The sequence below is a fragment of the Grampus griseus genome, assembly GCF_964374135.1.
Source record: "Grampus griseus genome assembly, chromosome: Y".
Classification (NCBI taxonomy): Eukaryota; Metazoa; Chordata; class Mammalia; order Artiodactyla; family Delphinidae; genus Grampus; species Grampus griseus.
In genome coordinates this window covers 106,495-132,020 of record NC_139016.1, presented here as the reverse complement: position 1 = coordinate 132,020, position 25,526 = coordinate 106,495, and the positions used below count along the sequence as shown (strand labels likewise).

General features: G+C 54.7%; 1 protein-coding gene across 1 annotated transcript in view; it reads left to right on the top strand.

Annotated features, from left to right (window-relative positions):
* The first annotated feature begins 9,989 nt into the window (after positions 1-9,989).
* The window catches only part of LOC309817739 (serine/threonine-protein phosphatase 2A regulatory subunit B'' subunit beta-like), a 52,544-nt gene continuing 37,007 nt past the window's right edge, over positions 9,990-25,526 (top strand). The window contains exon 1 of the mRNA XM_082647014.1: positions 9,990-10,617. Within this exon, the coding sequence (XP_082503140.1) occupies positions 10,285-10,617 (333 nt within the window). The 5' untranslated portion in view covers positions 9,990-10,284. The remainder of the gene's footprint in view (positions 10,618-25,526) is intronic.

Here is a 25,526-nt window from a genome sequence, read left to right as displayed (position 1 = left end):
ATATGACTCAGCCATGAAAAGGAGTGAAGCTCTGACACAGGCTATAATGCAGTTGGACCTTGAACACAGGATGCTCAGTGAGAGAAGCCAGACGCGGAAGGACACACAGTGTGATTCCATTGATAGGAAACGTCCAGAACAGGCAAATCCACAGACAGAAAGTGGGTTCATGGTTGTCAGGGGCTGGGGGAAGGGGATGGGCAGTGACAGCTGATGGGGACGGGGTCTCCTTGGGGGGATGAGAAGAAGATAGAGGTGGTGGTTGTGCAACACGGTGAGTGTGCTAAATGCCACCGACTTGCCCACTTTCCAATGGTTAATTTTATGTTATTTCACCTGAATAAATTAAAAACTAAATTTTATAAAATGGGACAGTTGTGTGCAGGCATGTGACATTCTGGATCATAGACCAAAGGAAGGGGTTCCGGTAGCTCTGGGAACCACCAGAGCGACAGAGCGGCTCTGCCAGGTGACCATCGGAGACCACCTGGTTCCCCCAGCAGTGGGGCTGGGGGCGCGGCCAGGGGCTGGACAGAGCCTCCTACAGCAGGGCCCTCTGCTCAGCCCCACTCCCTGCTCTACTGCCCATGAGTCAAGCCCAGGAGATCAGTGTGATGGGCAGGGCAGGGCCACCTGGATTCCCACCTGTGCCCAGGTGAGGAGGGGCTGGCGAAGTGGTGACCTGAGAGAAAAAAAGTGGGTGTAGCTGGGGTCACTGGGGTCATCCAAGGACAGGGCCCACATCCAGGTCATGCCTGAGAGCAGACCAGGGGATGGCTCAGTCACAGAGATTACCTGGGGGATGGCGACGTCAAGGTCACCCAGAGGATAGTGAGGTCACAGGGGTCACCTAGGATGACGTCTATGTCCAGGGCACTGTGAGGTCGTGTCTGTGACAGATCAGGGATGGTGGGGTCTCAGAGGTCTCCCAGGGGATGGTTTTGGGGTCATGGATGTCACTTTGACATGTCAGTCCCCTATGCCCTGCTGGTCCAGCCCCGTGTCTAGGCATCTAACGATCGGCTTCACCGTCCAGTCCACACAAGGATGGTGCTGAGCCCCTTCTTGTATCTGGGGCCCTGTGGAAATCGCACGTGTCTCAAGGGGACTTTGACGGGAAGGCAGAGTCTTCCTCCCCTAAATACTTTCCAGGAAGACATGTCCCCACCCTAAGGCCCCCGAGTCTCCCTCCACAACGTCCCAGCCTTGGTGACCAAGGAAGAAACAAAGTAAACACTTAGCGTTCGCAGCATAAATAGAAGACAGAAAACACATTCCCCATGCGCTCCTCATGGGCACGTCTCATTGGACCACGGTGACTATGACCACACTCCCCACCAAAGCAGGCTGAGTGACAGGGGCGCCTGGGGCAGCAAGGAACATTCCTGTACGTGCTTTTCCAGAACATTAAAGCACAGGGCCCAGCAGCCTAGGACCTGGGCTGCTCCTTCCAGGCTCCAAATCTCTTCATTTTCAGCCTGATTTCTCACCCCGAAGCACCTCTATGCCCGAGAACCCCAGTCCTGCCTCTGGTGTTGGGATGGGCCAGGGCTCGACCTTCCAGGCTGTCCATCCTGTGAATTCCCATGCTCGTCTCTAACGAGGTGCTTCCAATTCTCTGCAGCCCCCGCAGATTCATCTTCTTCTTTGAATCCTTCGGAAACGCGTCAAGGTCTGGCGAGACCCACAGCTTCTGTTCATTTCCCGTGAGGACACCTGTCCTTCCCCACGAACGCGGTGGCAGGCGGCTGCCGCCTTGCCCAGCCCAGCGGATGCATTTCCATGTGCTCTCGTACACTAAGTCCTAATTTGTGACCTACCATTTTTTCCCCTGTGACAGAGCTGTTATTGGTACAGTAATAGGAGGACGCGGGGTCTCGCAGTGTAATGTGCATTTTTGCACTTTGCGGGGATATTCAATCGACTTCATTATTTCCAGCACTCCCGCCGTGCATTCTCCCATTTGATTACCTGCCCCAGAAGCATTTCCATATGCCATCCATCACCCTGACCCGTGCAGAGTGCTGCATATTCAGATTAAATTGGAGCTTTTTCCCCATGAATAAGGAATTTGATTCTATTCTATCATACACATCGTCTCCAGGGACGGGAAATTGAGTTGAAGGTGGCGGAAGGCAAGTCAGAAAATTTTATTATCCAAATACGAGATTCTTTCCCTTATCATCAAAACCTTGAAATGGCGCCGTGGGGAACTGGGGGGTCAGGGAGAGAATTCAATTAGACGTGAAAGTGGAAAAGGAGCCTTTTTCAACGGACCTTTTATGTTGCCAAACAAGTGGCAGTGAGAGGGCCCAGGACAAAGAGGTGTTTGTCAGAGTCTCCTTGCGATGGATCAGGACACAGGCCTGAGAAGTTATAGGGGAGGGAGAAGCCACCTCTGTGCTCTCTTGTGAGACGCGGTGCCGGCCATTCTTGGCTTCTTCTGCTTCTTCTTTTTCCTCTCCTCTGACTTGAGACACGCAAAATTGACACAGTGTACTTATTAGAGTTTCACAGAGCATCTCGGAAAAAGGGGCTGGATTAAAGCTCAGATTTCTGGACTTTCCCTCCAGGACCACCCCATTTTCACAAGGACCCAGAGTGTGAATGTCCCGGGGCTGCCGTAACACATCACCCAAAACTGGGGGCCTTAAAACCACGGGAATTCATCCTCCCCCAGTCCTGGAGACCAGACGTCTGAGGTCAGGGTGTGGACAGGGCTGTGCTCCCTCCAGAGGCTCCAGGGGAGGGTCCTTCCCGCCTCTTCCAGCTTCTGGGGGCTCCAGGAGGCCCTGGGCTTGTGGCCGCCTCCCTCCCGTCTCTGCCTCTGTCTTCCTGGGGCTTCTCCTCTGTGTCTGTGTCTCTTCTCTTCTGTGTCTTAGAAGGACCCTGTCATTGGATGTAGGGCCACCCTCATCCAGGAGGACCTCATCTCAGACCCTTCACTTCATCACACATGCAAAGACCCTGTTTCCTAATGAGGTCCCATTCATAGCTTCTGGGGTCAAGATGAGGGCATAACTTTTGGGGGCCCCCTTTGAATCACTTACACCGGGGTGATGAGGGAATAGTCATCTCCATCAGAACAGGGTTTCCCTTTTCAGAGGCCACACGAAGCTTGGGATGACTTTGCCGGGTTTTCGTTCTCCAAACTTCTCCGGCCACTGGTCAACTTGCTTCAAATGCCTCCGTCAGTTACACACGGCTGGCTAATCAGACCTACATCACCAAGCGGTTTTAAGGCAAAACGAGAAGCAGCGCTCGCCTTAGTGCTGAGTCTGCTCGGAAGCCTCAAGTATTCAGGGGACGGCAGAGGTAGCACTCCACCACGTCTAGTCTTCCGGCTCCTGACCTGGGATCCCTCTCTGGGCTGTTTCTCGGTTTTTCTCTACCTGTGTGCTTTCTTTTCTTTTCTCTTTTTAAAATTAAGGTGAAATTCACATGATATAAAAATGAGCATTTAAACTGGACAACTCAGTGACATTAAGCCCATTCACAATATTGTGCAACCACCACTTCTGTCTGGTTCCAGAACATTCTATCATGCCAAAAGGAGACCCCGTCCCCATGAGCTGTCACTCTCCGTCCCCCTCCACCAGCCCCTGGCAACCACTGATCTGCCTTCTGTCTCCATGGATTTGCCCGTTCTGGACATCTCACGTAAAAGGAATCACACAGTATGTGCCCAGACATTGCACTCACTCAACAGACTTTATTTTGTTGTTGTTTTGTTTGCCTGCTTGTTGTTGGCCATGGCACATGGCTTGTTGGATCTTAGGTCCCCGACCAGGGATTGAACCCGAACCCCCTGCAGTGGAAGCACGGAGTCCTAACCACTGGACCACCAGGGAAATCCCCAACAGACTTTAAATGGATGCTTAAAATAAGCTCAAAGAGCTAAAGGAGACCAAGAGAATTTCAATAAAGAGACAGAAATTATAAAGAGGAAGCGAGAAGAAGCAGTCTTTTCTCTGCTTCTGAGTTCTTTGCTGCTTTTTGGACAGGTGAGGTTCCCAGGCAATAGTCATGGCTACCGTTCACGATGTCTCATGTTCCCAAGGCCCCTCCCCAGCCCACCCTTTCACCTGTTACGGGCTGAACCGTGTCATCGAAATTCCTATGTTGAAGTCTTGACCCCCAGGACCTCAGAATGGGGCTGTATTTGGAGATGCTGTCTTTAAAGACGTGATTAAGGTAAAATGAAGTCTCTAGGGTGGGTCCTGATCCCATAGGACTTCTGTCCTTATAAGAAGAGGAGATCAGGACCCAGACACACACACAGGGATGACCCCGTGAAGACACAGGGAGGAGATGGCCATCTACACGCCCAGGAGAGAGGCCTCAGTAGGGACCAGCCCTGCCCACACCTGGATCTCAGATTCCAGCCTCTAGGACTGGGAAATACATGTCTGTTGTTTAAGCCTCCAGCTGTGCTACTTCCTTATGGCAGCCCCAGGAAATTAACACCAGTGGTAAAAGTGACTTCGCAGATGTCATAAAATCAACGGTGTTGAGATGGGAGGTGATTCTGGATTATCTGGGTGGTCCCAATGCCACCACAAGTGTCCGTTTTGGAGGAGGCAGCAGGAAATTTGAAGGCAGAAGAGGTGAAGGCTGTGCGACTACAGCAACAGAGATTGGAGTGATGAGATTTGAGGCTGGAGCTAGGGGCCACGGGCCCAGGAAGCCAGCTGTCTCCAGAAGCTGGAAAAGACACGGCGCAGATTCTCCCCTGGAGACCCCAGAAGGAACCAGCCCTTGACTGCAGCCAGTGAAACTGATTTTGGACTTCTGACCTCCACAACCATGAGAGAGGACATTTGGGTTGTTTTTAGCCACTGAGTTTGTGCCTTTTGTTACAGCCGACCTAGGCAACTAATGCACCCACTAAAATCCCTTACAGCCTTGGAATCGTTGTCTAGATTCCCATGCCTGTAACTCATCTTCCTCCTCACTGTCAGAGTTAAAGGCCTCAGACATACTGGATCATTTCAATCCCTGCCTTTTGCGTTTCAAGGGTCTGCCTTTTGTGTATCAGGCAGTTAGTTGTGTGTAATGACCATCCCCAAACTCTGTGGTTACAATAACATCATTTCTTCTCCCTTGTGCATCTGTATCCATGGCTGGGAGTTGGCTGACATGGGCTGGCCCTTCTCTCTAAACTCAGTGACAAGGATTCTGGGCTCTTTCTCAGAGTCCCCCATCCCCAATTTGCTCGCTCTAGTTCTTTCAAGTCTTCATAAAGGGAATCAAACCTGCATTAGGTCTTTTCTCCAAGGTTGTGTTATAGTGGACACACTTCTGATTGGATGAAAGAAAATGGGTTCAATTTCTAACCCGGCAATTTGGGGGCTTGCCCTTATTCTCTGTAAAATTCTGGTGGCAAATTGGCCCATTCTTTTCTTTTCTTTCATGTAGAAATTGATGGAATATAGTTGGTCACAACCAGCCTGCAGTCTTGTTTTCAGATGGTTTCCCAGAGCTGCCGGTGTACAAGGCACATGTTTTGCCTCCCAGGTTAATGCAAGTCATGGTTTTACCAACTATCCCACCATAACTTAACATGATCACTATTTTCCCAGCCTCCTAATTTAAGGTATTTGTGCATGAGAACGTCCAAAGTCTCTGCCTGGCACAGAAGCCCCTCATGACAGACCCTCAAACAATGGTTCTAGCTTCAATTCTTGTGTGTTCTTTCCACGCAGCCTGCTTTCCACTATTAATTATCCTTAACAACTCTGCTTAAATAGCACTCCCCTCGACCCCCTGCAAGCCTGTCCTGTCTCCCCACGTTCACTTTTCTATCATCCTTCTGCATCATACTGTATAATTGAATGTTGAATTATCTAATTAAGTAATTCCCCTCTCCCACCCCATTCCGCTTCCGGATCTCTGAGATCATGAGTTGTATTTATCTATGTCCTCAGGCGTATCGCACACACTCAGATGACCCAATACTAACCCGTTTAATTATGCTGCGTCCCAGCATAACAAATAAATTGTTAGTAAATTAAAAGACAAGGGATTGATAGAGGCGGGCGAGCTGATGTCATGAAGTTACAGCGGATCACAACAATTACAGCTGACAGCCGGACAAATACAACAAAAAATGGGGCAGAGTCAAAGGTCATTTAGAGGATGGGGTCCTGAGCCAGCATTTAGAACTGGGATGTTGAATCAAGACCATCAGTGGATGTCTGGAAAGTTTCGTTATAAACAGTGCAAAACCATATGCACATACACAACTTCTGTAAAACTCTTTCTTGTGGATAAAAGGGCATATTATATGCATACTCCCCACTTTTTTTCTTTTTACTTTTTATTGGAGTATAGTTGATTTACAATGTTGTGTTAGTTTCAGGTGTACAGCAAAGTGAATCAGTTTTATATATACACTTTTTTTTTCATATTCTTTTCCCATATAGGCCATGACAGAGTATTGAGTAGAGTTCCCTGTGCTATACAGTAGGTTCTTATTAGTTATCTGTTTGATGTATAGTACTGTGTGTATGTCAATCCCAATCTCCCAATTTATCCCTCCCCCCTCCAATCTTTAAAATTTTTTTTTTTAGCATTTGAGATTTTTCAGTTCTCTTTAGTTTGCTTAGAACTGCTATGAATTCGTTTCATTTTCCCTCTTTTGTTCAACATTCTTATTCTTTGAAAGCTTATCAAAATGGGTGCTAACAAAAAAAAATTTTTTTTTAACTATCAGGTCCATATCGCATTTTACCTAAAATGCTACTACTTATATAGGAAACGTTCAATGGATTTCCCCCTCCTTTTTGTCCTGGCTGCAGGAAAACCTTAGCACATAAGGAATGCTGAAAAAATGTTCAAAGGCCATTTGACCCCTGGTTCTGTGTCTGGAAACCTTTCCCCGAAACCACTTTGCTTTCAATGGAGGGAAACTCGGGGGCACTGGGTCCGGGGTTTGTCTGAGTCCCACAAGTTAGAGGGTGCAGGGGTGAGCGAGGTTCACAGGAAGAAAATGGTTCCTCGACAATCAGGGAATGTGCAGTATTCCCGTAACGGGATGTGTCTGCCGGGGCTGCCCCACAGTGATGGGATGCACCAGCCACTTCCTCCACTTTCACATGGTCTGAAAGGAAGTCTTATCCAGCAAGAAACCAAGGCTGAAAAGGAAATCAGCCGGGAATAAAGCAAAGCAAATAAAGACAAGGAAGGGAAAAGACAGAGATGGAAAAGACACGCCAGTCAGAAAAGAGCCCCCACTGTACTTGATGGAACTCCCCATTAAGTACTTTGAGAGGAAGTCACTTGAAATCAAACACATGTACCCTCATGGCTGTTCAGGAGTCCTTTCTCACGAGAAAGACAAAGACCAAAAAAAAAAAAAAAAAAAAAAGAAAGAGAGAGAGAGAGGGAGGGAGGGAGGAAGAGAGGAAGATGGAAGGAGAGAAAGAAAGGAAGAAAGGAAGGAGGGAAGAAAGAAGAAACTCAGGTGGAACAGCCGTGGCAGATATCAACTTGATCACTCCAACCTCTAGCTGCACAGAACACGTATATTTGGAGCTCAGGGTCAGCCCAGGACCAGTGAGACTGACCACATAGGACACTCTGTCCAGGGCATCTTCATGCCTCACGCCTGAGTATGCAATCAACCACCCGACCTGGGCTTTGGTGATAGGCAGGTGTGACTCAGAGCCACAGGGTGTTCTGAGCGCCTGCCTTTCCGAGCAGCTCTACCTGGGGCTGAAGCTGGTGTGTCCCACCGGCTTTGAGTTGATGGCCACAGAAGGGCCCTGGGCTCCTGTGGACGAAGGAAGGACTGCCCTCCCTCCCACTCCCCTGGATAAGCTCCGCCCTCTCACATGGGGAGCATGCGCAGTGCATGCCCTCCCACAGGGGGCCCTCTGGGATCTTCCTCTCCACTTGCACGCTGTCCACACACACCCCCACACCCCGCCCCACCGCCCTGAGACCTCCGCCACCCCTGGAAGGCGGATGCAGCCAGCAGTGCTTCCATTCCTGCCATCAGCAGAGTCCTGCCTCTGTTCAGGGGTGGGCGGTGCACATCCCAGGCCCCTCCGGCCTCTGCCCCGCCGTCCTCGGGCCACACAGCACCTCTCTGTCCTCTGCGGCAGGATCCACCGCACAGACTGAAGGAGGTTCTGTTTCATTCCCGGAGTTTGTTGCTGTCCCGTTGGCAGACGCACAGACCTTTCTTTAGGCCCCGCCGAGCCCCGGCGTATAAAGCCGTCTTGTGCAGGGACTCAAAAAGACCATTCCCCCCCACCCCCCACCCAAAACCACGTGGATGAATGGCAGCTCGTTTACAGACCCCGAGTGAAAAGCACATTTGTTCTTGGACAAGATGTCTGTATGTGATAAACTCAGAGACGTGTATTAATATTTACTTCTCTCCAGAAGTCACAGCCTGTGCACACAAGCATTAGCTTCCCAATGAATAGAAATAACCGCACAGACTTCCTGCATTATGGCCCTGTCCTGACACAGGATACTCGGATTTTTATCTTCAAGCCATATCGGTAAACAAAGGATATTGCATCCATCAAGCTCTCAGCCACTGCAGGCACCCTGGACTGTGCACCCTGGGGGGACTCAGGATGGAGAAAAGCAGGATACTGGTCCCAGATAGCTACGGTGCATATCAAAAGAGTGATTTCCTATCTTTAGCATCTTCCCATCCATAGAAAAGTGCTAAATTCATTAACTTGAGATGTCTGTTTTTCTTTCATTAACAGTAACCTTCCAACTATCTTATTTTTTGTTGCAAAAAAGGCCTCTGTACTCTGGCTCCTCCCTGACCTCTTGGAAGAAGTCCCTCAGAGCCATCTGAGAGGCTACCTCCCTGGCTTAAGTCCTCAGCAAGTCCACGGAATAAAACATAATTCTCAACTCTCAGGCTGTGCATTTTCCTTCAGTCAACAAACACAAATGAAGTTTGAAATCATTGTAGGCACAAAATAAAACCATAGTTTAAGAGTTATTTAGTGAGTCTAGCTATATTTATACTCCTGAGAAATAGGAGAGCCCAGCTCATAAGACCTCGAAATTACCTCCTAAAAGAGAGCAAACCCAAGTGAAACCTCATAATGTTAAGAGAAAAAAAAACTTAGAAAAGAAAAAAGAAATCAAGGCATTAAAAAAAAAGAGGTGCACGTGTGCTGTGTGGATGATTTATCGACACTATTAAAAGGATAAACTGAAATAAGCTAGTCATGGGGCCTAAGTCATTTAAGTAATTACTTCCACTTCCATCAAAATAAACATTATTTTTGCAATTACAAAAGCAATTCATTCTCAGCCAGAAAGGCCAGCTTTAAAGCAGCTGCACGCCTCCAACCCGTCACTATCATTTAACAAATTTAAGGCAACCGCGACCATTGCGGTCTGAAGGGGCCCCGTTTTATCTAAATTCTGCATTTCCCCGCAACCGCCGCCACGCCCGCCTCCCGCTCGCTCCCGCGGTCGGCGGGCACGCACTGCGCATACTCCTCCCCTGTACCGCGCCCTCTCCGCGCACAATGTCCGGCCTCCGACTAGCTCCCGGCGGGCACGCACTGCTCATGCTCCACCGACGGGCCTCCCGAGCGTCGCCACTACAGGCATGCACTGCGAATGCCCAACAGACCGGCCAACTAACCCCGCCCATCCCGGCGAGATGGCATCGCGCATGCTTGCACTTCCGCGGACAAAAGGGCACGTCGCTGGTGCGGGCCGCACCCCAAGAAAGCCTAAAAGCTGAAAGACATGGGGTGGGGTGCCCGCCATCCCCCGCCCCCGTCCCCACTCCAGCTCCTGAGCGCTGTCCAGCCCACTGAAACGCCCCGGCACAGCCACGGCTGGAGTCGTGGGCGCCGACGGGCGGCGCCGTGATGACGCCACGTGTCACGGTGACGCACGACATAGGCGACCTTCTTTGGGAGCGCAGCCGGCGCGCCCGTTTTGAAGCTGCCCTGAGCTGGGCGGGCCCCGCCGTGGTCCGGCCTTCCGCCTCCGCCGAGCCCCCGAGTCCGCGCAGCCCCTGGGCGGGGCGCCGCCCTACCCCTGACCCATGACCCCGGGCCAGCGACGCCCGCCGGGCAGTTGACTCCACACCGGACCCCGGGCCCGCGACGCCCGCCGGGCCGGCCGCCTTCACCCGGGACCACGGGTCCGGGACCCCCGTGGGGCTCGTCCCCTCTGGCGGCCGTCGCCTACTACGCGGAGGTCCTTTCAGGCCGGACTTCGGTCCCGGCTCCAGGCACCTGTGCAGGAGGAAGGAGTCCCCCTGGAAGGTGGGTCCGAGCCCCGGAGATGCCGCCCGGCAAAGTCCTGCAGCCCGTCCTGAAGATGAAGGTGGACGAACTCTTCCTGTGCTGGCTCAGCGAGTCCAGCACGCAGGCAATGCTCCAAGACTGCTTGCAGAGGATCAAGATGCCCGGGGGGCCCGAGGGGGTCGGGGGAGACGCAGGGCAGCCCGGGCCCCCGTTCGCAGCCCCGGCCCTTGCCTGCAGGCCGCGCGGGTTGGATAGCCCAGGGGCGCCCAGCCCGTCCCCCGCGTCCACCGCTCTCCCCCTGGGAGCCGCCTCTAGTGCCCGGAGTGGACCACCTGTTCGAGGGCCTCGTCGATCCGCAGGGACGAGAGTAGTAAGTTACTCTTCCTTCTAACGCCTGCGGAGGTAACTCGGGTCGCCTACCGACGTGTAGCTGAGGGTGGCTGAAGATGCTGGAGGAGGGTCAGGCATGAAAGCGCTTGCATGGCTAGTCTCTTCCCTCTGCAAAGTCTCGCACACAGAAAAATGTTGTCTTTGACACATTCCCAAGTTGGGCGTCATTCTGGGACAGCAGTATATTTAATTTTTACAAAAGGTGCTTTTTGATTTTTAATACTGTGTTGGTTAAAAGTAATAAAGCGTCTCCAGGTGTTACGGGAAAACGTATGGTTGGTGCATATCGTACCCCTAGCATACGCCTAAGCCTGAAGGAGTGTGACTGTTCCGTTGGGACTTGATGATAACATTGGAGTGTTTTCGGTTGAGCCCGCATCCATCCCATCAACAGCACTGAGCATATCAGGAGGAGGGACTTCCCCCATCACTTAGTCTGCTGGTTCCCAGCCACGAAGGGGAGGGTGAGAGGTGGATGTCAGTCCGGAAGGAACTTGTCTGGTTCCAAGTGATTGGAGGGTGTCTGACATGTTCTCACAGATCAAGGATATTTTCCAGAAAGTGAGCCTCCAAGGAGGATGGGAGGTAGACCCAGAGGCAGCTTGGGAGACCCTGTAGAAACACCCCGAAGGAGGCTTATTTGGATCTGCAGGAACGTGTGTCCTGGGACCCATCCCTGAGTCTGACCGTCTGCAGTGCCCTCACTGACCTGCAGAACCACAGTGTTCCAGAAGGCCTGCCTGAGCCCCCATTGAACTGAGGAGGTGGGTACATGAGGAGGGCCAGGGCTCAGCAAGATCTCTCTAGCAGTGACAGCCCCCTGCCCGTCCACCCTCAGGCACTCTTCCTCCCTGGGATCCCTCAGGCCTTCTGTGGGGAGCTCCCCACTTTGTCACTAAGTGTGCTCCGGTGACACAGCCTGGCGGACACCGCTGGAAGATGAATTCTTGTGTTTCGTGACCCCATGACTTGGTGTGAGTCCCCTTAGGTCTGGAGATGTCTACGAAAGGTCAGCTCGTGCAAGGAGGGTGACTTGGATGCATGTGAAGAGAATGTGTTTCTGCGCAGCAAGTAGGAAGTCACAGACCTGTGGAAGTCAAGTTCTGTAGGCGTTCACAGCAGGGAGAGGCCATTCCTCTCCGTCTGGAGGGATGGGGCGTGGAGGAAGTGAGCTGTGGGACTAGGGGGTGCCCTGAATTGGGGGAGGGCGCCTGGGGGGGGAGGGGACGTGGGGGGTGGCTATGTTCCAAGTGTGAGAACCAGATGTTTATGCTCAGAGCCGCCGCACGGCAGGCTGCTGCATCTGGGCCGCGCCAGCCGGATTGGAATTGAGCCAGAAGCAGAGCTCAGGGCTGGGTAATCTCTCTGCCTCTGTGGCCGGCTGCTGGGCTTCCCGAGGGCAGCGACATGGCGGGAGTGGTGTTTCCCCAACACCACGTTATCGCATTGCGCTGCACTGTATGGGGCCCGCAGAGAGATGAGCTTCTGCCTGGAGGGGTGGGGCGTGGCCTGGGGGGCGTGGCCAGGATGGAAAGGGGGTGAATGAAAGGAAGTGCTGACGGAGGTGGGGTGAGACTGAAGACCCCTCCTCTGGCCTGTGGTTTTCATGACCAGATACAGCAAGTCAGCACGAGAAACCGGTTTTGAGGGAAAACAGAATGACTTTCTCTTAGTCGTCCCAAGAGTGTTCAAAAAGTGATGATGGACCTTGCCTGGTACTTGAAGGTGACTTTAAGCACATCTCAGTGTATTTGGAATTTATGGCGCGCTTCACTTGGATTTCGAGAAGCGAGTAACCCAAAAGGATGTTTCTCATTCGGACAAAATGATAAGAGCTCTTTTGCCCCAAGAAGTGGATAATTAATTTCAGAAAAACGTTCATACCTAAAGTGCTGTGAGGAAAGCTGTGAACCTTTTTTTCTTTAACAACTAATAGGAAGCAAGTAAGACTCACGTGAGGCCCTCACCCATGGGAGCGGTGGGGAGGAGGCTGGGTCCTGACGCTCCTCGCAGAACCCAGGACACCTCAGAGTCCTGGGAGTGACAGGCAACAATCCACCCTCCCCCATCCTGGAGACCAGATGTCTGAGGTCAAGGTGTCCTAGGACCGCGCTCCCTCCAGAGGCTCCAGGGGAGGGTCACTCCTGCCTCTTCCGGCTTCTGGGGGCTCCAGGCGTCCCTGGGCTTGTGGCCGCGTCCCTCCCGTCTCTGCCTCTGTCCTCACGGGGCTTCTCCTCTGTGTCTGGGTCTCTCGCCTTCTGTGTCTTAGAAGGACTCTGTCATTGGATGTAGGGCCACCCTCCTCCAGGAGGACCTCAGCTCAGATCTTTGACTTTATCCCATCTGCAAAGACCCTGGGCACTGTCCCTCCCCCTTCACTGCTGTGCCTCCTCTCCCCACTTCCCATCGCCATCGGAAGCGAAGGGCTCTGTTTTATCTCTCTGCCGCCTGCTGCGTCCCGGGTGCCTGGACACACTCAGACTTCCACGGTGGGTTTGCTGAGGGGTGCGCGTGTCGGCTGACCCCCCAGCCCAGCAGCAGCTGAGCCCCTCCCTGAGTGTGGAAGTAGAGGTGTCAGGGAAAGGGAGGGGCTTGTTCTTAACCCTTGATTTTTGAAAAGTCCAGTTTGTGGGGGGTTAGTTTACATACAGCGAATGGTGCCTATAGGTGTGCAGGACGGTCGTCACACTCACTCACGTGTGAGCACGCCGAGGAGCAGAGAGCTTCCTGCCCCCAGGCCCCGTGCCCCTCGCCCCAGGCAGCCACTTCCGCTCCCAGGATCTGTCTGAGGTGCTGCGCAGCCTGCGCTTCCCTCTCCCTGCCGAGTAGGATCCCTTTGCGTGGATGGACCGCAGCCTGATTGTCACTTCAGCACTGGGGGCCACTCGAGCTGTTTCTGTGTGTGCTTCTCATGAATGAAGCTGCTGAGAACCTCGTGTGGACAGGTGTTTGCGTCTCTCTCGGATGAATGACCTTGGAGTGGAATTGCTGGGCTGTGCGCTGTGTGTGTGTTTAACTTAAAAAACAGAACAAACCTGAAAAGCCTCCAAAGCCCCTACACTGTTCTGAGGCAGGTGTCATGTCCCGTTTCCCCAGCCGTGCGTGCGGGTCCTCGTCCACGCCTCCCCGGCACTGGCTGTCCTTAGACTTCTACTTCAGCCGTCCCGGCGGGCGTGTTGTGTGTCATGGTTTTACCTGCATTTCCCTGTTTTCTGGTGACAGCGAGTACCTTTTCATGACTTACCCGCCATTGTGCGCCGCCTGTCCAAATCTTCTGCCCATTTTGAAAACTGGGTATTTCTCTGTCGTTGAGTCGTAAGGGCTCTTTATGTGGAATCTGGATGCAGCTCCTTTATGAGACACGTTTCCACATATTTCTCTTCAGTCTGTGGCCTGTTCTGTCATTTGTTTAACATGTGTTTTGAAAGCAAAAGCTGTTACTTTTTTGATTCTTTAAATTTTATTCTTTTATGTTTCTTATTTATTACATCCAATCTACGAAATATGTGCCTATCCCAAGCTCTCAGGGTTATCTGCTCTTTTCCTTCTAAAAGCTTCCTGGTTTTCACTTTTGCATTTAAACTTCTGATCCATTTCATAAGTTTCTGCATGTGGTGTAAGATATCCAGGTACACAGCAGTTTTGAAATCTCTCCTTTTCCCATTGAGTTGCATTGTCTGAAATCAATTGGCCGTATGCGTCTGGGTCTATTTTCTCATCCCTAACCCACTGATCTGTGTTTGTGTTCTCACTCTGGGGCGCTTTGTAGACTAACATGTGGAAAGTGGGTGGTGTACGGCCAACTCTGTTCTTTTAAAACAGCTCTAGCTATGCTGACATTCGCATTTCCACCTAACATTGAGAATCAGCTTATGAACTTGTACAGAAAGGGCCTATTGGCATTTTGATCGGGATTGCATTGAATCTGTAGATCAGCTGGGTGTAACTGATGCCCCCGAACAGCTGAGTTTTCCAGCCCGTGAACTCTGGGTGTTTCTCCGTTTACTTACGTGCCCCATAGTTTCTCTCAGCAATGTTGTGTGCACACAGGTGTCACACCTCCTTGGTTAAATTTATTATCCATCTATTTAGATCTTTCTCTGCAGCTATTTTGTAGTTTTGGGGGTATCCAGTTAACCGTTGATTCCCTCAGGACATGTGACCATGTTCTAGGTTAGAAGTGTGTTCCTTGGAGACACGCTCGTGTGTATGTGCAGATGCGTGTACACACAGCAGTCACGTGTGTTTACTTTGACGCATCCTTAGATTTTCCTGCAGATGTGTTGGAGACAGAAAGGGCCTGGAAGTCCTCGGAGCAGAAGGTCAGGATCCTGAGAGCGTTTCTGACGGGAGCCTTGAGTTTGCCCAGTGACCGTGACTTCACAGAAGGGCTGAGCTTGGCCATGTTCCATTCTGTGGATCTCTTAGTGAAGAACGATTTCTGGTTTTCGTAGTTGGCATCAACGAGAATCTTTGTGCAGGAAGGAGGGGAAATACTGAGAACTTTTTATCACTGGTCAGGAGTTTGCCACATTGAAGTGGCACGAAGCTAGACGCCCTCCGTTCTCTTCCTGATGAGTGGAACCAGGAGGTTTCTCAGGATCGTGGTGGGGTGTGTGTGAGTGCTCTTGTCCTGTCCCCTCGGGCCTCCCAAACAGGGCCCCGCGCCCGCAGCCTGCATGCGCCACCAACGGCGCCTCACTCTGGTACCCGGCGTCCACCGGGCGCTGCCTGGGCCGCCACAGACAGGGCTGCGTGAGGAGCCTGAGGGCCCTGAGATGCAGATTGGCCACAGCCCACCCCCAGCAATGGTGGGTATCGCCTCGCCCCCAAGTCCTCAGCTTCCCCAAAGCTGCCTGTGGGCCCCCCGTGGACCAGCTTCCCCAGGCCTTGTCCAGGCTGCTGGGTCGAAAGGGGCTGACTTGAGGCTCGGCCACTGGATGGCCACTGTGGCCCGGGGGGGACACTACATGGCCGAACCCAGTCCAGGGCAGCACCGGTTCAGTCCTGGCTTAGTCCTGGTTCAGGAGCCGTGTTTGATTCCTTGCTCTGGGGTCCTGGTTCAACCTGGTCCATTCCTGGTTCAGAGCCCTTGTCTGGTCGGGTTCAGGAGGCCTGGTTCAGTCCTGGTTCAGAGGCTCTGGCTTAGTCTTGGTTCAGGGGCCCTGGTTCAGTGCTGGTTCAGGGGCCCTGGTTCAGTCCTGGTTCAGTTGCTTGTTCGGTCCTGGTCAGGAGACCTGGTTTAGACCTGGTTCAGGAGGCCTGGTTCAGTCCTGGTTCAGAGGCTCTGGCTGAGTCTTGGTTCAGGGGCCCTGGTTCAGTGCTGGTTCAGGGGCCCTGGTTCAGTGCTGGTTCAGGGGCCCTGGTTCAGTGCTGGTTCAGGGTTCCTGGTTCAGCCCTGGTTCAGGGTTCCTGGTTCAGTTGCTTGTCCAGTCCTGGTCAGGAGTCCTGGATCAGTTTTGGTTTAGGAGCCCTGGTTCAAGTTCTGGTTCAGGAGATCTGGTTCAGGGCTCTGGTTCAGCCCTGGTTTTGGGCCCTGCTTCAGTGGTCCTGGCTGAGTCTTGTTTCAGTCCTGGTTCAGGAGGGTGCTGGAGCTAAAGCCAGGGAGTATCTCCATGGGTTCCCCATATAGCAGACCTTCAGCCTGGGTCTTTATTATCCCCAGGGCCCCACAAAGGCAGAACACGTCCATCACGTTGCCCCATGTTGGATGGGACCTTTGAATGGGGCTTGTAGGGGGGCAGAATCAGGGCCCTCCCCACCCCAGAGGACTCACCCGCAGAGTCGCCGGTGGTGTGTGCCTGCAGGGGGAGTCCTCGTGGCGGCGCCTCAGAGCCCAGGGCCTCAGGAGCTGGGTTAGTGACTGTCTAGAGCAGAGCTGTGTACCACCCCTCACCCCTGTTTGTGACAGCATTGCCTAGGATTTGCACTTGTTTCTTTGTTTATTTTTGTTTTTACTTTACACTTGTTTCTTTGGAGCATTCATTTTCTCAGCACTCTAGGCAGTACTGTGCGGGTCTCAGGTCAGACTCAGCGGGTCTTTCAGAGCCTTGAAGGGCAGTTTGGGAACAGGTCCACAGCAGAGAGTGCTGTGGGAGCCTCTGTGAGTGTTGTGACCTGGTGACCTGCTTGGCGGAGCTGATGACATCCTTCAGGAGGGCCCTGGGGACGGATGGATGAAGAGACAGATGAGACGGTCTTTGGGACAGGTGGACCGTGGATGGGAGAGTCCTGAGGCTGGATGGATGTGTGGGTGTCCTGGGGACAGGTGGACAGGTGGAAGGGAGGCCCGTGAAAACAGTTGCTGAGCCCTTTTCCAGAATTCCAGTTTCGGGGGCAGCGGTGGTGGTGGAATTTGTGTCTCTACCCCGTTCCAGGGTCTGCTGCTGGGAACCCCTGGGAGGACCCGTGCTCGGAGCAGTGGAGGCAGGCAGTCAGTGCAGGGGATGGGGGTGCTCTGAGGAGGCACTTCGGACCCCGCAGCAGGGGCCCTGCCGTCTACACAGTCTTCACCTTGGCCCGGAAGCGGTGTCGCCGCGGGAAGCGCGGCTGGAGGGGCCGGCGCGTGTGACTGCGGCGGGAGCTGGGCCCACGTGTGCGCGTGTGCACCGCCTCCGGTCCGCGTGGTTAGGACAGGACCGGGGGTGCCAGACCGCGTCGCATCGGCTCCCTGCGGGGAAGCTGCGGAGCAGGGGCTCTGGGCGCTCGGAGCCGCTGTACTCACACCACGGGCAGGCCTGCAGGGGGGCCACGGCGGAGGCGTCCGTGCTTTCGGAAATACGTCCGTGGTGTTCCCACGTGGGAACGTTTCTGTCCGAGTGACCCTGTGCCGTTTCTGGAGTCTGTGCTTTTCAGGATTAGGTGGAAGTTGAGCTGCCGGTGCCCCGAGACCAGCTGTCAGCACAGAGCCTGGGGGGGCCAGTGAGTGTGTCGGTCTGCGGCCACAGCACCACTGCTCACCCGACGGCCGCGTGCGCCACGTTTCTGGTTGTTGCAGTTGGGGGAGGGGCCCTGGCATCTGGGGTGGAGACCAGGGCTGCCCCCGCCACCCCCTGCCCCGCAGACAGTCGTCCACCCCGCCGTGCGCACAGCACCGAGGCCGAGGTCTGCTCGGGAGGCCCGCTGGCCGGTCCCTTCACGATGTCACCTCCTTGCCCTGGGCTGCAGTGTCCTGACAGCACAGAGCCAGCAGACCCTGTGGTGGGTCAGAGGTCAGACCCCACTGTCATGGCTCCCTGTTTGCCTGCTCTTAACAGCGTGGTTAGGCTCGGGTGTCCAGGAAGGCGCAGTCCTACAGGAAGCCTGTCCACGCAAACGTGTTCCAGGGGTACGTTTGTGTGCTGAAGAACACTTCGTATCCCCACACGGGCTGTTGGTACGAACGTGTGTGTAATTAGACCGGGATGAAAGGAGGAGGTTTCGGGAGCGGCGTGGATCAGTCTTCTGGGCAGAGTTCGCGTTTCAGGGGCCGGGTGCGACCGTTCTGGGTCCCCACCAGGGGAAGGCGGCAGGGTCCCCGTGGATGCTCCCCCACACCTGCCGGGGCCAGAGTGGTGGTTGTCTCGCATGGCGGGGGTCGGGGACAGCATTTGGGCCTGGGAACTGCTCCCGGGCTGTGCTGCGTGTCCTGCCAGCCTGACCACCCACCGTGCACCTCTTCATCCCCTGGAGCCACCTGCTTCCCGCTTCCCGACTGTCTGCGCTGCAGCCCCGGGGAGGTGATGCGGGGTCTTCCCTGCTCCTTGCCTCTTGCAGGTGCCCCATCAGTGGTCCTGGAAGAAGGAAGCACCTTTGCAAGGCCGTGCTGGAAGGGAGAGTGAGGACGCGTGGTGCACGGGTCCCTGAGGATCCCCGGGGCCCCAGGAGAAGGGACGCAGGGGGGCCCTGGAGGACGCTTGCTGGGGAGGATGGCGGAGCTCTGGGGGTGGCACCAGCACTCAGCTGGGCACCCGGGCGGGGGTCAGGGGCAACGGAACGGGGCTCCTCAGGATACAGAGGACAGGGGCTGAGGGGAGGGTCCGGGGGCTCACGAGGAGGTGGGTGCGGGGTCTCCAGGAGGACGTGGGTGCAGCGTCTCCATGAGGAGGTGGGGGGCAGCTGCTGGTCCTTGGACTTGCGGGGCTGCCTGTGCCAGACAGGGGTCCTCTCAGGCCTGCAGCTGCAGGGCTCTGTTGGCGCCCTGGGTGGAGGTCCTGGACCTCCACCTCTATCTGCGTCTCCCTGGCGGTGACATGGGCTTCTCCGGCTGCCACAGAGCGGCTGGGAAGTGCCATTCCCCATGTGTCATCCGCGTCTCCGCTGTGAAGCGGGGTGGCCTGGCGTCGGTAGCGTCCTGTGCTGAAGGGTGCTGCGGCTCACCGGGCTGTGCAGAGGTGCGACAGACTGTGCAGGGCGGTGCTGTAGTGTCCCTCTGGCTGGCCGAGAGTGGATGGCTTAGTCTTGGAGATGCGGTGCCTTCCCATTTGGGTTCCAAGGACGTTAATAGTTGTGCACAAACCCTCCCCCGCCTTAGCCGCCCCCTGAGGCAGCCAGGGCTCTCGGCAACGTCCATGCAGTCCGAGGTCTCCTCTGCAACCGCAGGCAGACTTTCACCAGCTGCGTTCTCGTGTCCTTCATCCCATAAAGCTCACCGCGTTCAAGCGCGTGCTTCTGCACCTCGTCTCCTTGCTGAGCCCTGCTCCCTGAGCGGGGTGCCTCGTGTTGTGTCTGCTGGACCCTGGGCCTGTCCCGGGCTTTGAGCTCACGGGTACTCGTGCTGAGCACATTCGCCTGGGAGTCCTCGTGAGGACCGTGGCTCCACTCACCTTAGGGACAGGCCTAAGGAGGGATCGCTGGTTTTATGGCACCTGTGCATTTTGCTGTTTAAGAGCCCGTCAAATTGCCTTCCAAAGGGGCTGCGCGGTGGCTGTTCCTGCCCCATCCTGACCAGCCCTGGCTATCGCCAGGCCCCTGACCTGCCCCGCTCTGGAATGTGGGCCTCTGGGGGCACCTCTGTGGCTTTATCTGCGTTTCCCTGGTGACGGTGATGTTGGGCTTTTTTGCTGAAGTGTCCATTCAGAGCCTCTACCATTTTCCCCACTGGGTCGTTGGTTTTCTCATTCAGTTGGTAAGTCCTGTGTGTATGCTGGATGCAACTCCTTTATCATGTACAGGATCTGCAAATTGTCTTCCTAGTGAATGACTTCTCTTATGTTCCATTTCTTCTACCTCTTTTATCAAGATATAATTGACATGCAGCACTTCATAAGTTTGTGTACAGCGTAATATTTAGACTCATGTAATCCTGAGATGCTGACCACGATAAGGATAGTTCGTTATCTCGTATAGATACAACATTAAAGATATATTAAAAAAAGATACCTTTTCTTTTGTTGTGCTGAGAACTCCTAGGAGTTACTCTTAACACCTCCCATACGTAGCAGTGCTAATTATTTTTACCATGTTGTGCATTGCATCCCTAGTACACATGTGTCCCCTAACTGGAAGTTTGTATCTTTTGACCTCCTCATTCAATTCCCTCCTCACACCCGCACTTCCTCTAGTAAGGAACCTGATGTCTTTTGCTATGAGTGTTTGTTTTGAAGTATGATTGACCTATAAAACTATGTTCTTGTCCTACAAGATAGTGATTTGGTATTTCTGTACATTTCAATGAATCTAGTAATGATATGTCGCCGTACAAAGATGTTACATAGGGGCTTCCCTGGTGGCGCAGTGGTTGAGAGTCCGCCTGCCGATGCAGGGGACACGGGTTCGTGCCCTGGTCCGGGAAGATCCCACATGCCGCGGAGCGGCTGGGCCCGTGAGCCATGGCCGCTGAGCCTGCGCGTCCGGAGCCTGTGCTCCGCAACGGGAGAGGCCACAACAGTGAGAGGCCCGCGTACCGCAAAAAAAAAAAAAGCTGTTACATAATTACTGTTTCCCACACTGTACATTTATACCCCTGACTCGTTTATTTTGCAGCTGGAAGTCTGTGTCTCAGTCTCCTGCACCTTCTCTTATATTCTTATTAGTGTTTTCTGAAGCAGAAAAGTTTTAAATTTTGACGAGGTCCAATTGATTACTTATTTGATGTTCCCAGAAGTATAGTCCATAATCTAAACAATCTTTGTCATACCCTGGGGCAGATAGGTGTTCTCCTGTGTCTTCTCTAGAACTTTTCCCAATTTCGCTTCTATGCTTGGACTTACGGTCTTGTTCAGGTTAATTTCTATGTGTGGTCTGAGGTAAGTTTCGAAGCGTGCTTTTTTGTACGTGATTACTCAATTGCTGCGGCGTCGCTTTCTGAAATGATTTCCCATTGAATTGTGCCGGCGCCTTTGCCGGAAGTCCCGTGTCCGCAGGTGTCTGGGTTGGTTCCTGGACCTTCTGTCCCGCGCCTGTGAGCACCTGTGTGCGCACTGCAGGTTGCCCGTGTTCTGGTGAGCTGAAACCAGCACCCTGCCCGCCCCGGTGCACGACTGTTGGGATGGCTTTTCTGGGTGCTTTTTGCTTCCGCAGACTTTTAGAATCATGGTGCCAAGTTCTACACAAAAAGGCCACGTGGTCTGCAGACCCTGTGCGGCAGTGGCCGCCTGGCAGTGCGGGTCACCCGCCATGGAGGCTCTCGTCCTTGTCCGCAGGGTTTCTGGCTGGGAGGGCGGGTCTTACGGTGCCTCCCCTAGACGAGTCGCTGGGGCGTTTGTTCCTTGTGGTGCTGCTGGGAGTGGAACTGTCTTCCCGTCACCTCCGCATGCCGACTTCCGACAGCTGTGCACTTGAGTCCCCACCCTGTGATGTCGCTGACCCGCTGATCAGTTCTGCGGTCAGTAGATGCTCGAGGACTCTGCACCAGGGTCGTGCTGGCGTGAGGGACAGCTGTCCCGCGTCACCCCTCCCGGCCGGCGTGCCTGGGACTTTCCTTCCTGCCCGACACTTCAGCTGGGGTCTCGGGGCCTGGTCAGGGGTCAGCGCTGAGAGCGGAGGTGCTCGATTTGTCCCAGCTCAGCCAGAAAGCATCCCGTCTTCCTCAGGATGACATAGATACAGGTGTTTTCATAACGCCCTTCGCAGGTTGAGGAAGGTACCCTGTATGTTTAGTTGGTTGGGAACTGTTAACGTGAATGGGTGTTGAATCTTGTCCAATTCTTTATGATCACGTGATGTTTTCTCACTTGATCTGTGGGTGTTAACCAGCCTTGCTTCCTTGGATGAATCCACTGATCCCAGCTGATGATCTCGCACGTTGCTGGGCTCTGAGGGCTCCCATGTTGTGAGGTCAGTGTGTCTGTGGTCGGGGGACACCCGTCTCCCGTCTTCTGTGTGATGTCCTTGGCGGTGGTGTCAGGGGGATGCCGGCCTCCCAAGAGGAGCTGGCAGTGGTTACCCCTTGCTCTGTTTTCTGTAAGGGTGTTCAATATCGGTATCATTTCTTCCTAAAAATGCTCTGTAGGATCTAGGCAGGGGGTGAATCTGGTCTCCGTTCCTCTTTTGTCTGGAAGCATACCTCCCTGGGTGTCGAGTCCCAGACCACAGCCCATTTGAACAAACGTCAGCTCCTTTCCGTCCTACAGACTACACGCTGTCGTCACAGAGCAGCGTAGAGATCAGCGTTGTCAGACAAGTCCAGAAACTTAAGAGCAGACTTCCAGAAAACTCCTTTGCCAGAGGGGAAGCACCATGAGCTGTCTGAGATCGCTCAGACCGCACGAGGAGGCTGGCACTAACTCGTCTCTAGCCGCCGCCGTCTGGGGGCCTCGTGTGCACGTGGCCTGGCCGCCTCTGGGCCTTTCAGGAGCCGGGGCAGGAGATGGGCCAGTGCTGAGGTGACTCTGTAGCCGGGTTGCAGAGCTGATTGTCGGGAATCGTTATTTTATCTGCATCGATGCTAAATTGTGGACAGTACATCACGTCTTAGTTTTCCTGGCCAGCTTTTGGCTCCGAGCTCAGAGAATCATGGGATGAGCAACATGGGGAGGGGGTGCTGGTGGCAGGGATCAGCTGTTCTCTGCTGTCTCGGGGACTTCAGGCCTCCGCGGAGACCCGGGGCCTCAGGGGTGCCCGTGGCCTGCTGCCAGCCCCAGGGTCTGCACCGCCGGCGTTGGGCGCCGTCCATACCGGGCGTGGCTGAGAGGAGTTTTCACAGGTGTTTTGCCAGCGAGGGGCCGCCCCCGGCCCCCATGGCTCTTTCTGTTCCTCGTGACAGTGTCTCCAGCCTGGCTGGTGGCTCAGGTTCCGGAGCACCAGGGCCTGGGCTGAAGGAGGGGAAAGAGAGCCGGTGATGCTGTGTCTGCACGTGCCGAGCGCCCGCGTGGTTCTAGACGCTGCCTCGGTGGGTGTGCTGCTCTCAGAGCAGTGGCCGTGGGGGGGCAGATGTTCCCCGTCTGTGGAGCGGCCCGGAGCCGCCAGTCCTGCACAGGGTCAGCTGCCTACCTGAGCCAGGCCCACTCCACCCCGTGGCCTGCGGCCTGTTTCCTCACCTGCTCCCTCTGTCCGGGGCTGTCCTGCAGGTGAGCCCTTGCTCTGGGGCAGAAACGTTACTGAAGGTTGCTGGGGGCCTCAGTCTCCCTCTCTCCTGAGCTACATTTGAGCGTTGGAGGAGCTATGGATTTTTCCCCAGTTTACCTAGAAGTGAAGAAATGAGTAAAATATTCCTTTTTTCTACTTGGATTAAATTTCTGGTTTGTAGCCAAATTGTAACCTACACATGAGGGGTCTTGGGGACTCTCTCGGTGTCGGTTTCATGCCCCCTCAGCACTGCAGTTGACGCACGTGTACCAGCATCGCTACAGAAACTTAAACAGAAAAGTTGAGAGCTGACTTGGAAAGGTAGAGTCTGTATAGTCGGGAGGCCCTGCGGGCAGGGCCTGCCCAGGTGTGTAGTTCCTGTGCTGCCCCACCTGCCCTTGTGCTCATCTCTCACGCTCAGTGCAGCAGCGCCGAGCTTTGCTGTGAAAACTCACCCCTGGGCTTAGCAGCCCCTGTGTTCTCGGCAGTCTGTGTTCCCCAGTCTGTGCCGGCACGGGACCTGCGGCCATCCCGTGGGCTGGTTGGCCAGGGCCAGGCACAGGGACAAGCCCAGGTCTGGGGCAGGACACATGCTCTGCCTTCCCCTGGGAGGAGCAGCATAGAAGGGGCCCCCAGTGGAGGACCTGGACAGTTTTTCAAGCTACAGGAGGAGCACCTCTTCCCTGGGGTTTGCAGGGGAGGGGGAACGAGAGTGAGCCTGCAGGTGTGGCTGTTCGTGGCAGAGACGTAGCGCGGAGTGACAGGGCTGCGCCTGGGTCCGGAAGTCCCCCTGAGCCACTGATGACCCGCTGCCGACACCGTGAAATCAGAAGTTTGTCCTGAACCTGGTCCCTGCCCGGGGCGTGGTATTGGGGGCCTTCCTGCGTGTTGTGTCCAGGTCTGGACAGGGCAGAACTTAGGCCCTGTGGCCCTACACCAGCTAGGCTGGTTCTGTGGCCACGTTGCGGGGCATACACTGCCCCGTCTGCGTGTCTGGAGAACCAGAGGGGTCGCCAGCCAACCTCTGAATCTTTGAGGATGTTCTGGGAATGGGAAGAAGGACAAAATAGGGTAAAGAGATGGGAAAGAGGCAGAGGGGAAGGACAGGAGAGAGGGCAGCCCCCTGAACAGGAGTTTGAAGAGGAATTTGGGGCGGGGTGTTGGTGCAAATGAAAGAGGAAGCGGGTCTGAGAGGCTGCAGCCCTGTGATCCCAGCTAGGGGACACGCCGGGAAGGGCAGATCCCAGCTAGGGTTAGGACAGAATATGGACACAGTAAGAAGTCAATGTTGGGGAGGGACATGAACAGGCCGGGCCCAGGGGACTCCAGGGCAGGGACCCCGCGCTGCATGATGCTGTAATGGCAGGCTGGGCCCAGGGGGCTCCAGGGCAGCGACCCTGCGCTGTGTGATGCTGTAATGGTGGACACACGTCACTGTGCGTTTGTCCAGACCCACAGAATGTGCACCACCACGATGTGCCCTAGGGGGAACCGTGGACTTCTGTTCATAGCAGCATATCAGTATGGGGTCATCCTGTGTGCTCATCGCTGTAACAGATGCAGCACCCAGTGCGGGGTGTTTGTGACAGGGAACCTGGGCTCCGCAGGGGAAGCACACGGGAGCTCTGTACTTTCTGCCCAGCGTCTCTGTAAAACAAAAGCTACCCTCCCCCCAAAAAAAGTCCATTAGAAAGACAAGGAGGAAGGTGGATGGGTGAAGTGCCTTTCGACCCCAGAGGTCATCTCCCCAACATCTTTGTCTGGGGCAGAGGGAAGGGGACAGGGAAGGTCAGCTTTAGCCAGAGCAGGCGTTCCTGGGGTCCTGGGATTTCAGGGGTGGGACATGCAGGCCTGATCTAGACGGTATGTGGGGGAAAAGACCACCCAGAGGGGGGGCCTGGCTCTGCTGCTGGTTCATCCTCGTGTCAGGGGCTGAGTCGCGTGCTCTCATCGCTCACATGACACGACAGTATGCATCGTCTGTGTCGTATTCCACACCACTCACACCATCTATGTCATCTGCGTTCCACTACACCCTACACAGCCGTGTACGACAGGGCGAGAGCAGTAAGACCCTGAATTCCACCCCAACCCCGAGTTTAAACAAAGGCCGTCAGAGCATCCTCTGCCGGTTAGGTGTATCTTCTCAACTCCTGAAGGGCTGGTGGGTGCCCCCTTCGTTTGGGGCCGTTTTCCCGACGTACCAGCTCTTGGGCCGCACGTGGGCTGTTGGGCGGGCGCGGCCGGGACGCCGGCCGCGGGCTCTGTAGCAGGGTCCGCTTAGTCCTGGACAGGCTGCCCTTGTCCGGAGAGAAGGCCCACCCTCCCAGGAGCCGGCAGGCGGCGTCTCCAGGTCCGCTGCCCTTGCCGGCCTGCCTACAGGCTGAGCTGAGGGAGGCTCTC